The 14,915-nt window shown below is 43.6% G+C and overlaps 1 protein-coding gene across 2 annotated transcripts; it reads right to left on the minus strand.

Annotated features, from left to right (window-relative positions):
* Positions 1–8,961: 8,961 nt before the first annotated feature.
* On the minus strand, positions 8,962–12,007 carry LOC123395816. Of its 2 annotated transcripts, none has more exons than XM_045090851.1 (5): positions 11,842–12,007; positions 11,125–11,321; positions 10,014–10,232; positions 9,778–9,911; positions 8,962–9,314 (listed from the first exon to the last, which is right to left on the minus strand). In XM_045090851.1, exons 1-5 carry the CDS (start codon positions 11,929–11,931, stop codon positions 9,118–9,120), a joined length of 837 nt encoding a protein of 278 aa, XP_044946786.1. In that variant the 5' UTR covers positions 11,932–12,007; the 3' UTR covers positions 8,962–9,117. The 2 variants fall into 2 exon arrangements, with proteins under 2 accessions (XP_044946786.1, XP_044946787.1); XM_045090852.1 differs by having other exon boundaries at positions 10,014–10,229; positions 11,842–12,005.
* Between the last annotated feature and the right edge of the window lie 2,908 nt (positions 12,008–14,915).

Raw genomic sequence — 14,915 nt, forward strand, 5'->3', positions numbered from 1 at the left:
TACTCCCGCAAGAAGCTATCACTGACAGAATTCTTCAATCACTGCCGCCAAGCTATAAAGGCTTTGTGTTGAACTACAACATGCAAGTGATGAACAAGTCTCCCGGCGAGTTGTTTGCGATGCTGAAAGTCGCAGAGTCTGAACTCCGTAAATAGCATCAAGTGTTGATGGTGAATAAGACCACTAGTTTCAAGAGAAACGACAAAGGCAAGAAGGGTAATTCGAAGAAGAGCGACAAGCCTGTTGCCAATCCGACGAAGAAACCCAAAGCTGGACCTAAGCCTAAAACAGAGTGTTACTATTGCAAGGGTATGGGTCACTGGAAGCGCAATTGCCCCAAGTATCTGGCTGATAAGAAGGCGCCCAAAGAAAAATCAGGTATATTTGATATACATGTTATTGATGTGTACTTAACCGGCTCTCGTAGTAGTGCCTGGGTATTCGATACCGGTTCTGTTGCTCATATTTGCAACTCGAAACAGGAACTGCGGAATAGACGAAGGCTGGCGAAAGATGAAGTGACGATCCGCGTGGGAAATGGTTCCAAGGTTGATGCAATCGCCGTCGGCACAGCATCACTTCAGTTACCGTCAGGATTAGTTATGAACTTAAATCATTGTTATTTAGTGCCTGCGTTGAGCATGAACATTATATCTGGATCTTGTTTATTGCGAGACGGTTACTCTTTTAAGTCAGAGAATAATGGTTGTTCTATTTCTATGAGTAACATCTTTTATGGTCATGCACCCAATGTGAGAGGATTGTTCATATTGAATCTTGATAGTGATACACACATACATAACATTGAGACCAAAAGAGTTAGAGTTAACAATGATAGCGCCATATTTTTGTGGCACTGCTGCTTAGGTCATATTGGTGTAAAGCGCATGAAGAAACTCCATGCCGATGGACTTTTGGAGTCACTTGACTTTGATTCACTTGACACATGCGAACCATGCCTCATGGGCAAGATGACTAAAACTCCGTTCTCCGGAACAATGGAGCGTGCAAGTGACTTGTTGGAAATCATACATACCGATGTGTGTGGTCCGATGAGCGTAGAGGCACGCGGCGGATATCGTTATTTTCTCACCTTCACTGACGATTTGAGTAGATATGGTTATGTCTACTTAATGAAGCACAAGTCTGAAACATTTGAAAAGTTCAAGCAATTTCAGAGTGAAGTTGAAAACCATCGTAACAAGAAGATCAAGTTCCTACGGTCTGATCGTGGGGGTGAATATCCGAGTTTCGAGTTTGGTGCTCACTTAAGACAATGTGGAATTGTTTCACAGTTAACACCGCCTGGAACACCACAGTGTAATGGTGTGTACGAACATCGTAATCGTACTTTATTAGAGATGGTGCGATCTATGATGTCTCTTACCGATTTTCCATTATCATTTTGGGGTTATGCATTAGAAACAGATGCATTCACTTTAAATAGGGCACCATCAAAATCCGTTGAGATGACACCATACGAGCTGTGGTATGGCAAAAGGCCAAAGTTGTCGTTTCTTAAAGTTTGGGGATGTGATGCTTATGTCAAAAAGCTTCAGCCTGAAAAGCTGGAACCCAAAGCGGAAAAGTGCATCTTCATAGGTTACCAAAAAGAGACAGTTGGGTACACCTTCTATCTCAAATCCGAGGGCAAAGTGTTTGTTGCTAAAAACGGAGCTTTTCTCGAGAAGGAGTTTCTCTCGAGAGATTTGAGTGGGAGGAAGATAGAACTTGACGAGGTTGTCGAACCTCTCATCCCTCTGGATGGTGGCACAGGGCAAGGGGAAACCTCTGTCGTTGCGACGCCGGTTGAGGAGGAAGTTAATGATGATGATCATGAAACTCCAGTTCAAGTTTCTGTCGAACCACGCAGGTCGATGAGACCACGTGCTGCTCCAGAGTGGTATGGTAATCCCGTCTTATCAATCATGTTGTTAGACAACAATGAACCTGCAAATTATGAAGAAGCAATGGTGGGCCCAGATTCCAACAAATGGCTAGAAGCCATGAAGTCCGAAATAGGATCCATGTATGAGAACAAAGTGTGGACTTTGGAAGTGCTACCTGAGGGCCGCAAGGCTATTCAGAACAAATGGATCTTTAAGAGGAAGACGGACGCTGACGGCAATGTGACCGTTTATAAAGCTCGACTTGTGGCAAAGGGTTTTTCACAAGTTCAAGGAGTTGACTACGATGAGACATTCTCACCCGTAGCGATGCTTAAGTCCGTCAGAATCATGTTAGCAATAGCTGCATTTTTCGATTATGAAATCTGGCAGATGGATGTCAAAACGGCGTTCCTTAACGGTTTCTTTAAGGAAGAGTTGTATATGATGCAACCCGAAGGTTTTGTCGATCCTAAGAATGCTAACAAGGTGTGCAAGCTCCAGCGATCCATTTATGGACTGGTGCAAGCATCTCGGAGTTGGAACAAACGCTTTGATGAGGTGATCAAAGCATTTGGGTTTATACAAGTGGTTGGAGAATCTTGTATTTACAAGAAAGTGAGTGGGAGCTCTGTGGCGTTTCTAATATTATATGTGGATGACATATTGCTGATTGGAAACAACGTAGAGTTTTTGGAGAGCATAAAGGATTACTTGAATAAAAGTTTCTCTATGAAGGACCTAGGAGAAGCTGCTTACATTCTAGGCATTAAGATCTACAGGGATAGATCAAAACGCCTGATAGGACTTTCACAAAGCACATACCTCGTAAAGTTTTGAAGAGGTTCAAAATGGAACAGTCCAAGAAAGGGTTCTTGCCAGTTTTACAAGGTACGAGATTGAGTAAGACTCAGTGCCCAGCAACTGATGAAGATAGAGAGCATATGCGTTCCGTCCCCTATGCTTCAGCCATAGGTTCTATCATGTATGCAATGATGTGCACTAGACCGGATGTTAGCCTGGCCATAAGTATGGCAGGTAGGTTCCAGAGTAATCCAAGAGTGGATCACTGGACGGCGGTCAAGAATATCCTGAAGTACCTGAAAAGGACTAAGGAGATGTTTCTCGTGTATGGAGGTGACGAAGAGCTCGCCGTAAAAGGTTACGTCGATGCAAGCTTTGACACAGATCCGGACGACTCTAAGTCGCAAACCGGGTACGTATTTATTCTTAATGGGGGTGCGGTAAGCTGGTGCAGTTCCAAGCAGAGCGTCGTAGCAGATTCTACATGTGAAGCGGAGTACATGGCTGCCTCGGAGGCAACTAAGGAGGGTGTCTGGATGAAGCAATTCATGACGGATCTTGGAGTGGTACCAAGCGCACTGAATCCAATAACCTTGTTCTGTGACAACACAGGTGCCATTGCCCTAGCAAAGGAACCACGGTTTCACAAGAAGTCCAGACACACCAAACGATGCTTCAACCTCATCCGCGACTATGTCGAAGGGGAGGACGTAAATATATGCAAAGTGCACACGGATCTGAATGTAGCATACCCGCTGACTAAACCTCTTCCACGGGCAAAGCATGATCAACACCAGAACTGTATGGGTGTTAGATTTATTACAATGTAATTCGCATGATGATGTGAGGGCTAGATTATTGACTCTAGTGCAAGTGGGAGACTGTTGGAATTATGCCCTAGAGGCAATAATAAATATAGTTATTATTATAATTCATGTATCAAGATAATTGTTTATTATCCATGCTATAATTGTATTGAATGAAGACTCATTTACATGTGTGGATAAATAGGCAAAACACTGTCCCTAGCAAGCCTCTAGTTGGCTAGCCAGTTGATCAACGATAGTCAGTGTCTTCTGATTATGAACAAGGTGTTGTTGCTTGATAACTGGATCACGTCATTAGGAGAATCACGTGATGGACTAGACCTAAACTAATAAACGTAGCATGTTGATCGTGTCATTTTATTGCTACTGTTTTCTGCGTGTCAAGTATTTATTCCTATGACCATGAGATCATATAACTTACTAACACCGGAGGAATACTTTGTGTGTATCAAACGTCGCAACGTAACTGGGTGACTATAAAGATGTTCTACAGGTATCTCCGAAGGTGTTCATTAAGTTAGTATGGATCAAGACTGGGATTTGTCACTCCGTGTGACGGAGAGGTATCTCGGGGCCCACTCGGTAATACAACATCACACACAAGCCTTGCAAGCAATGTGACTTAGTGTAAGTTACGGGATCTTGTATTACGGAACGAGTAAAGAGACTTGTCGGTAAACGAGATTGAAATAGGTATGCGGATACTGACGATCGAATCTCGGGCAAGTAACATACCGAAGGACAAAGGGAATGACATACGGGATTATATGAATCCTTGACACTGAGGTTCAAACGATAAGATCTTCGTAGAATATGTAGGATCCAATATGGGCATCCAGGTCCCGCTATTGGATATTGACCGAGGAGTCTCTCGGGTCATGTCTACATAGTTCTCGAACCCGCAGGGTCTGCACACTTAAGGTTCGACGTTATTTTATGCGTATTTGAGTTATATGGTTGGTTACCGAATGTTGTTCGAAGTCCCGGATGAGATCACGGACGTCACGAGGGTTTCCGGAATGGTCCGGAAACGAAGATTGATATATAGGATGACCTCATTTGATTACCGGAAGGTTTTCGGAGTTACCGGGAATGTACCGGGAATGACGAATGGATTCCGGGAGTTCACCGGGGGGCCCACCCACCCCGGGGAAGACCATGGGTGTTTGGGGTGCCGCATCAGCCCTTAGTGGGCTGGTGAGACAGCCCAAGAGAGGCCTATGCGCATAGGAAAGAAAATCAAAGAGGAAAAGAAAAAAAAGGAGGTGGGAAAGGGAAGAAGGACTCCACCTTCCAAACCAAGTAGAATTCGGTTTGGGAGGGGGAGGCCTTCCCCCTTGGCTCGGCCGACTCCCTTGGGAGTCCTTGGACCCCAAGGTAAGTCTCCCCCTCCTCCTCCTATATATAGTGGGGTTTTAGGGCTGATTTGAGACAACTTTGCCACGGCAACCCGACCACATATCTCCACGGTTTCACCTCTAGATCGCGTTTCTGCGGAGCTCGGGCGGAGCCCTGCTGAGACAAGATCATCACCAACCTCCGGAGCGCCGTCACGCTGCCGGAGAACTCTTCTACCTCTCCGTCTCTCTTGCTGGATCAAGAAGGCCGAGATCATCGTCGAGCTGTACGTGTGCTGAACACGGAGGTGCCGTCTGTTCGGCACTAGATCGTGGGACTGTTCGCGGGATAGTTCGCGGGGCGGATCGAGGGACGTGAAGACGTTCCACTACATCAACCGCGTTCACTAACGCTTCTGCTGTACGGTCTACAAGGGTACGTAGATCACACATCCCCTCTCGTAGATGGACATCACCATGATAGGTCTTCGTGCGCGTAGGAAATTTTTTGTTTCCCATGCGACGTTCCCCAACAGTCAACTATTGACAGGACGGTGGGTATCCGAGTTAAAGAAATGGAAACATCATAGAGGTGAGCAAATACGACTAACAGAAATCATAGAGCAGGGGTGTGTGAAATCACTTCCTCCTCCCCACGAGGTGAATCCCAAGCGATTAGGTTTTCCCCTCCTTCTATTAACGTCATCGCTGGTCTACCCCGCATCTGATGGCCTTCGGGGTCGTGACAGTGCAACATACCTCAGTCCTCTCGCCGATGGCAAGGACCCACACTTGTTTTTGTTATGTTCAACATCTTGATTGGGGCTATGTGACGACGACAATGTCCCCAGCGGGAACAAAGTCTCCCACATCTGATCCCCATCGCGCTTGTGTATCTAGCGTCGTCAAAGGGGATGTTAAGGTGTGTCTCCCTTGTATCTCGCAGGATTCAATTGGTGCTGGTCTTCTGTCGATTTATTTGGATCCAGTCTTTATTCGTGTGTCTAGAATATTGGGGGGTGATGGGTGGCAGTGGGGCTGGGGTGGGAGGGGAAGGGGAAGAAGAGACGACGATGGGGTGGCTGCCGAGGAGGGGAGGTGGGGTGGGCGTTGATGTTGACGTGGTGGAGTAAAACTGTGGTTAATCTGGCCTAAGAGGTAACCCCCTGTTTATTACGCGGCGGTGCCCAACGCAATGGCCGTGCGACGTGCGTGTTCGCCGTGGTTTTTTGGTCGTTTTCATCCTTCCTTTTTTCCATGGACTTTACCTTTTTTTCCTTGAGCTCGCGATGAACGATGAAATCATAAAATAATGAAAACAAAACAAAAAAATTCAAAATTTTCGAATGATGAACATTGGAAAATGTTCAAAGTGCTTGCAAAGTTTTAACATGAAATCACATTCGTGAAAGTAGTTGCAAAAAAATCAGCAATTCAAAATGCTTTTGAAAATAGTAGCACTTTTGGAGCATCGGGTTTTCTTTTTGCCACGATTCCCACGAATATGATTCTTTGATGAATTTTTGTGAGCATTGAGAACTTTTGTCAATGTTTGCCCCAAAAAAATTTGAACCTTTTTTTATTTTTTTCAAAATTTACTGTTCACTAAGCTCATTTGAGCTCGATCTCAAAAACTTTCCGTCCAAAAGATCTCCTTTTTTCCACAAAAATAAAATAGAGTAGAATAATATATCTGGGTTAGTAGACCATCTAGCGACTACTATAAATAGTGAAACGAGCCAAAGTCGCGTCATCGTTATTGCCCCTTCTCACCGGAGTGAGGCAAACGTTGTTGTAATAGACAGTTTAGAAGTCGTACTAAGGCCTCATGGGACCAGTGCACTAGAACAATAACCTTGTCGACAAAGAGAAGTAGAGGTACGAAGGATCCAACCTAAATACACACCAACGAAGACTGGTTCCACATAGATCCAGTAAGGACCAACACCGACCAAATACCACGAGATCAACGCAAACACACCTTCACACGCCCTCCGATGAGGTTAGAGACACTATCAGGATGGGGCTAGACACGGGGGGCCTTGATCCATCTTAAGGGAGCCGCCATCACCTTGCCTTCCTAAGTACTCTGATGCAAAACCCTAATCGACGTGAGAGCAGGAATCTTCCCATCGGCAAGGGACAAGTTTCGTTGCGCTTCACTCGACCTATGGCCACAGGAGACGAGGCGAACAAGTGCTGGCACCGACTAGAGGCGGAGAAACCTTGGTGCATGGGAGACGCAAGAAAGGCGAAGGGGGCGTCCATGAAAAAAAATACAATTGACTTAACATGGATCGTCAACTATTGACAGGACGGTGGGTATCTGAGTTAAAGAAAGTGAAACATCATAGAGATGAGAAAATACGACTAACATAAATCATAGAGCAAGGGTGTGTGAAATCGCTTCCTCCTCCCCACGAGGTGAACCCCAAGCGATTAGGTTTTCCCCTCCTTCTATTAACGTCATTGCTGGTCTACCCCGCCTCTGATGGCCTTCGGGGTCGTGGCAGTGCACCAGACCTCAGTCCTCTCGCCGGTGGCAAGGATCCACACATGTTTTTGTTATGTTCAACATCTTGATTGGGGCTACGTGACGATGACGACGATGATGTCCCCAACGGGAACAAAGTCTCCCACATCTGATCCCCATCCCGCTCGTGTGTCTAGCATCGTCAAAGGGGATGTTAAGATGTGTCTCCCCTGTATCTCACAGGATTCAATTGGTGTTGGTCTTCGGTCGATTTTTTTGATCCAGTCTTTATTCGTGTGGTTGAATGTTTGATATTTTCAGTCTATGATTCTCTTCACCGATGTTGGTCGTTACTCTGGAGCGAGGGGGGGGGGGGAGGGGGAGGGTAGCACGATGATTTTTCGATTGTGTACTACAACAAGGTTTACCAACCCCAGTTAAGAAAGAGGCGATGACGGCGACACGTCCTCGGCTCGCTCGAGTGCTTGGAGTCCTAAGTAGGTGATCCATGAATCTGTTAGCAGTTTTGTTAACTGTCATGTTCTTTGTACTGTCATAATTGATTATAAATAGATTGAAAGTTTCTTCGGGGAAAAGAGTGTATGTGCGCGCGTGTGGTCTTTGTATGTGTGAATTATTTGTTATTCCATAGCAAGGTACATGTAATCAACTACTAATTGTCACCGCAAAAAAATCAACTAGTAGTTACAAATGTGGAGAAAAGAAAAGGCAATAGAAGTAATTTTGGCGTTAAGGCCTTTCAAGAAAAAACTTTGGCTTTCAAGGAAGCTGTCATATTTGATGTTAACTCTTCGTGTAAAATTAGGTAGTTTACATTGAATTTGGATGAATCGGAGAGTCAAACCGCTAGCGATAATTCCAAAGTGAAATACAAGTTTAAAGTATCACATAGTTTCACAACATGGACCATCGTTGAAGGACAAGAAAGCAGAGAGTGGATATTTTTGCTCTCGGGCTCCATGGAGCCCAAAATTTCCAAACATTTTTTTAAACCTTTTAAGTTTAAAAAAAAATTAAAAATAAACACAAAAAATTATAGATTGATGTGTCTGAAATTTCATCACAAAATACGTTTTTTATGGCCTGTACAAAAAACAAAATCGTGTAGAGTAATTTTATAGTGAATAGTATATGTGCTAGAAATACATGATTTTGTTATTTTTGTGAGCTCGCATAAAAAGCATTTGATCGTGCAACTTTGTAGACAAACAACATACATCCATATGTATATGACTATATGTGCATTTTTTTCATATTTTTTAAAACATAAAATTTTGAAGTTTGAAGTTTTCAAATAAAGGGCTCCATGGAGCGCGAGCTCCATTAGACATTTCCTAAAAAACATCACTATATTTGAGGCGGAAGTTGCAATTTTCGCATAGGAAGGTTACAACTCATAAAATGAAGATCGTAAATGCATACCACAAGTATAGTGCTCAGGAACTCATATTTGTGATCTTCATTCACCATATCATAGAAAAACGAATTACTTACATTTTCTTTGAGTGATGATAGCTGCACCACGGATGCCCGTATGTTCAAGAAGTTCATACTTCATATACCAGATGAAAGATCAAAGAGAATTAGAGCACTTGAAACAAAAAAACAAGATGTACAACAACACTGCATTCAGTCAATCTTATAACAAGCATATGCAGCACAAGTCTTATTTGAACCCACTTTATATATATTCTCTGCTTGTTCCTCCTCCCTATGTCACAACAAACAGTTACGGTGCCAATATCATTCCGCCACGGGAAGACTTTCACCTAGTCATTGTGTTGAAAACCAGGAAGAAGCGACGCGACGAACCCTACAACGACCAGCTGGACCTCTTTCAAGATGCCGCCGAGCCAGCTGCGCCGGTTTGCTTCTCCCTCCGCCCCTTGCTGGTTCTCATCGCCCGCTGCTGCCCCTGGTTCCTGGTTCTCCGCAGCTTGGTCAGGGTTTGCAGGGTCTACAACACCTGAGAAGCAGACAGTAGATCGATATACAAATTAATTACACAGACACTGCCTAATAAATAGAACATTTATGAATAATTGTGGCCCTTGTTAAAATAAAGATATTACTAGTAATTATGGTAAATGCTTGACAACCAGAAAATATATGACATATTACAGCAATAAATATCATTTCATGTGCATTGTGCACGGTCAGCATGATAAGACAGCTTCCACATCCATCCTACTTATCAGTGCTACTGATGGCTACTTTGTGATATTTATATAACTTAAGATCATGCAAATGTTTTCTGCCTTGTAAATCTTGAAGAACAAAATATCAAGCTCCACTGAAGTGATAGTAGTGAAAAAGATACTTATATAATGTCATGGTCATGTTTAGAGGTACACAGGAGTGCGTCTGGTGTTTGAAATACAACACACAAAGTGCATAGCAGCAAATTATGGAGAGTAAAGGACAGCTACCAGGTAGCTGATCATTGCCATCATTCTGGGCAGCCAGAGGAGCACGGTTAGCAGGAGCCTGTGGCGGACGAGCGGCCACACCTCCCGCTCGCTGGAGCCATCTTAAGAAAGGTGTAACTGCTCCAGTTTGATATCTGGAGGAAATGAAACCCATGGTTATCTAGCCACAACAGAGAGGCTATACAAGAATATAGAAAGCAATGAAGCATCAAAGTCAAAGTAAGCCAAAAACTCACAGGTAAATCATGGAGGCAAACAATATGAGAAGAAACAGTCTTTGTTTTGATCCTTCTTGGCTAAACAAAAAGACCACTGCTGCTAACTTGATGATCAGAGCCAGGTCAAGCTGAAAAGCAAAGTGAAACCTCCTCACAACAACTTGTCTTTGAGGGCCATTTTGCTGCCTAGCATCCTGTCCTTGCTCTTCACCAGCCAATGCACCGACGCTTTCACTTCTAACACAAAACAATTGAAGAAATAAGTAAAGAGAGTACAACCATGGTGCTTTTAACTGGCCACAATATTCCTGAATCAAGATAAGAAGACAATTTGAGATAGTAGAGAACTGCATAGGCTTTGCCAACCTATCAACGAAAGAGTACATCTTCATTAAACCGCCGTATATGCAGGTGTGTCTAAATTTTCTATGGATTCACTTAAACTTACAGCAACCAAAGCAATAATTAAGAAAGGTTCAAGTAAATTTACTTGAGCAGATAGGATATTGCCATGCTGCTAAAATTCTAAAGCAAATTAATCATTTATGGAAAGCACCACTGTAATTAACGCAAAAGATGCCTGGTATTCTTGGAGTCATGTTATTATGGCTTATGTCCTATTCTAAGATGAAGTCACCATATGTGCTATAGCAAACTAGAACCTGTAGTATAAGAAAGACCCCGAAGTTTGCACATTGCCTCCGATTCTTTATGACAACTGAAGAGATTTTTGTAGATACCCAAATTGGCAGGGTTGTGCACTAAACAAAGCTTAAATAAAACTGAAGAATGTGTAAGGGATTTCATGGAAAAACATCCCAACCAAAGGTCCAAGACTTAATCAACTGTTTCATGAATCACTCAGCTAGCCACTGTCACCCTTAAACATGGCATTTTATTCTGTTCTGTTGTCATAGATCTGCTTTTGTTCTGAAAAGATTTACGAAAGTCAACAGATTAAAGAATATGGATCTCAAGATAGATCTTGCAAACCTCTTATCACACTAATTGCACATTCCCAACGAAACCATTTCAAATATTTCAACAGCATGCCGCTTGTGAGGTTATATATGATCACATTATGAATTGACCTTCAGAGAAATCACTGCCATAGGAACAAACAACTCACGTTGGTATATTGTAAGCGAGCGGTATGAATGTCTTTGGAGCGTAGCCTCCCATCGCCCCCATGAACTGATTCTCCTGTATGGCATATATCCCTGGACGCTGAGTCTGGTCATCCATACCCTGCTGGGGGAACATCCCTGGCATAAGCATCGGGTACATGAGCGGAAACATCGGAGAAGCGGCACTTGGAGCGCCGACCTGCATTATAACAGGCAGAAACAATGCCAGATATCACCACAAGGCAGCATACCACAGGGCACATGGTATTTACGAAACTTGAAGCAAAAACAGTGTGTATAAAGATCAATAGATTAAGGCATTCAGCACAAAAGTGCTCCCTCGAGTCTTGAGTTCTCAATAGCATTGGTACGCGCTAAAACTATAATAGGGAGAGTCAAATCCACCAAAGGCGAGGCCAAAACGAGCTTTTAACTCGTGCATCAGCTGCAAGCCTGCAACGAAACCTTGACCGGATCGCCGCCGGTACGACCCAAAAGGGGCGGAGATTCCTACAGGGTACCGCCGGCCTTCCCCCACGGAACCCACGAGAATCACGCCTCGGAACTCACTAATTCCGCCTCTGGAACACGGGCACGCCCTGAATCTGAGCGCCGTGGGGGCAGGGACCCGGCGTCCCGCTACGCCACAGCTCCACGCGCTGTGCACGGGCGAAAAGAAGAAGGCATGAAATTGAAGGGGCGGGGAGAAGGGCGCTGACCTGGGCCGACCGGATCGGCTCGCCCGACGCCTCCACCGGCGGCGAGGGGGAGTGCGCGTTGCTCTGGGCTTGGGCGTCGGCTTCCGCCATGGGAGACGAGAAGGGGGGAGGGGTCTGTCTGTCTGTCTGTCTGTGGGTGGGGCCTGACTGCCTTGGGTGCGGTACCGAGGCGATCTGAGGGAGGAGCACCCTCTTGTTTGTGGGCGGATGTACGGCTCGGATTTGCGGGTGCACGTCATGGAGCGGTGCGCGCCGTCCGTTGGGTGTGATGGTCGATGGTCTTCTCGCGTCGGCCTGAACCAACACGCCAGGGTGGACCGGTGATGATACTGCCCTGCGGACGCAGCTTCAATGACCTGATCAAGCCAAGTCCCACGGTAAGCCCCCTTTATCAGCCATCCAATATATATCCGACGTACCAGATTGATTCAAATTTTATATAATTTTTTAAAAGTGTTCAGAAAAATTAAAAAATTAGAAAAACATAAATGTTTCGTTTTGTATTTCGTGTTCAATCCATTTGAATGTGTCATTTATGAATAAACAAAGGAAAAGTTATACACGTCTTCGAGCGACTTGAGAGACTGTCATTCATAAATGATACATTCAAGTGGACAAAAATTTTCACAGAATACAAAACAAAATATTTATGGTTTATTGAAACTTTTTCAAAAATTTCTGAACACTTTTAAAAAAGGTATGAAATTTGAATCAATCTGATACGTCGGATCTATATCGGGTGGCTGATAGAGGAGGCTAAGTTGCAGTGAGACTTGGCTTCATCAAGTCACTGAAGCTGTGTCCCTGCCCTGCTCGCTCTTGCTTGCATGGGATAGAAAAGTTCAAAACACATCAAAAATAACAAAAATTACAATCATATCTATAAATCACCTAACAACGACTGCAAGCACCGTAGCACTATTAGCGGAGTGCCACATCCAATAGATTATGAACTCTTGGAAAGCCTATAGTATCACTTTAACTTCTTCAATAAGCAGCTCCGCTGTAGAAAGGTTCTTTAACATGATGTGCATCACTCCTTTGGAGCCGAGCTCAATCACGAGCTTCGGGACCTTGATCTCAACTGCGAGTTGCACCGCATGTCAATAAGTCAAGATCTACGTGAGCTAAAGGTTACTCCACCTCGAAACGCTTCACTATGGTGGCTAAGGACGACACCACCCCTTTCTTTCCAAACATGGACGTCGTGTAGTCCGAGTTGGCTTCCATTCATTCTAGTTCCGGTGGGATTCAATGCTCAGCCGACACCGGAGAGGGAATCCTGATATGGGACTCTTGGATGGATTGCCATTCATACACGAAGTTTATGACGGAGTTAGAGCATGTCTAGTAGAACCCTCAAACCCTTAAATCTAAAATCAGTTTTAAGGGTTGAGAATTGATCATTTTTAACACTTTTAATGGTTGAAAAATAGGGGCAAAAACTAGAACCCTCAAACCCAACCCTTATAACAAAAACAGGGGCAAAAACAGGAGAGCTCGGTGCAAAAACGGTTTGAGGGTTGGGGTTGTTTTCGCTCCCCGACCCTTACTTTTACAGGTTGGAAGGGGGTATAAGGGTTGGATCCTTAAATTTCTTTAAGGGTTTGAGGGTTAAGGGGTTCTAGTCTACGGCTTTTTTTCAACGAAAACTGTAAAAAAAAAAGCAGTTATTTTTAATGATTTGAGGATTTAAGGGCTCTACTAGACTTGCTCTTAACAATGATACGCGGCTTGGCAGTACCACTAGTAAAAAACGGAGCTTTCGTTCTAGCCCGATGAGAGCAATAGTCCCGGTTGCGTTATGAACTGGGATTAATGTGAGCATTAGTACCGGTTCGAACGGCTAAGAACGGACGGGGGCACGACCATTTTTTGTCCCGGTTGGTGTGGGACCTTTAGTCCCGATTGGTGATACCAACCGAGACTAAAGGGGTTGCGGCAGGAGCGGTACCCTTTAATCCCGGTTGGTGTCTCTAAACGGGACTAAATGTCTATCTTTAGTCTTGATTTTAGACACTAGTCGGGACTAAAAAGTAATATATATATATATATACAAATTTTATCTACCACCGGTGGTAATTACCACCACTTGCGTTTTGTATGTTGTATGTACTATATATCAAATTGAAGAGTATGTATGCGTAGTATGTACTCCCTCTGTAAACAAATATAAGAGCGTTTAAATCACTATTTTAGTGATCTAAACACTCTTACATTTTTTTACAGAGGAAGTAGTATATAATCATGTTTAGGTAGTATACAATACTAGAAATTAGACCATGAACGACGAGTAGCAAATAATGTTTGGTTGTTAGTGGTATCAATAAACGAGTAATCCTACGTACTCCCTCCGTTTCAGTTTATAAGTCCGGCACGTGTATCTAGGTCGTCAATTTGATCAACTTAATAAGAGACATATATTACAAAAAATATATCATTAGAAACTTTAGATGTTCTATTTTCTAATGATATATTTTTTATGTTAAATAATATATTTTATATAAGTCAAATTAACGACCTAAATACACATGCATGCCTTATAAACTGTGATGGAGGGAGTACTTACCCTCGCAAGACTTCACGACGACCAGAGGTTTGCCCGTCGTTAAATAAACATGGGCCGTGGTTGTTATAACTGCTTATTTAGAGCTTGTTTGGGACTGCTCTGCTCCTTAAAATTCAGCTCTGCTCCAGAAAAGACAAGCCAAACAGGGTAGCTCCATGATATGCTGCTCCGCAAAAAAACTAAAATCTGGGGTACAACTTCAGAGTTTTTATGAAGCTCCTAAGAGGGTGCTCCAAAAAACTCTAGAAGTTGGAGTTGGGGGGAAATTACCCACCACTGTCACTAGTAAGTGGATATCCCTTCGTTTCTTTCCCCTCAACCAATCAAATAGATACTTTTCACCAAATTTTCTATTCTTGAAGGTGAAGCTAAATGCAAGCCAAACATTCTTTTGATAGTGCTATAGCTTCTGTATGAAACTGCTCCAAAATAAATTTGATGAAGTGAAGTTGATTTTGATGAATTGAAGCAGTCCCAAACAGACCCTTATTTCAACAACTTACGA

The sequence above is a fragment of the Hordeum vulgare genome, chromosome 5H (genome assembly GCF_904849725.1).
Source record: "Hordeum vulgare subsp. vulgare chromosome 5H, MorexV3_pseudomolecules_assembly, whole genome shotgun sequence".
Classification (NCBI taxonomy): domain Eukaryota; kingdom Viridiplantae; phylum Streptophyta; class Magnoliopsida; order Poales; family Poaceae; genus Hordeum; species Hordeum vulgare.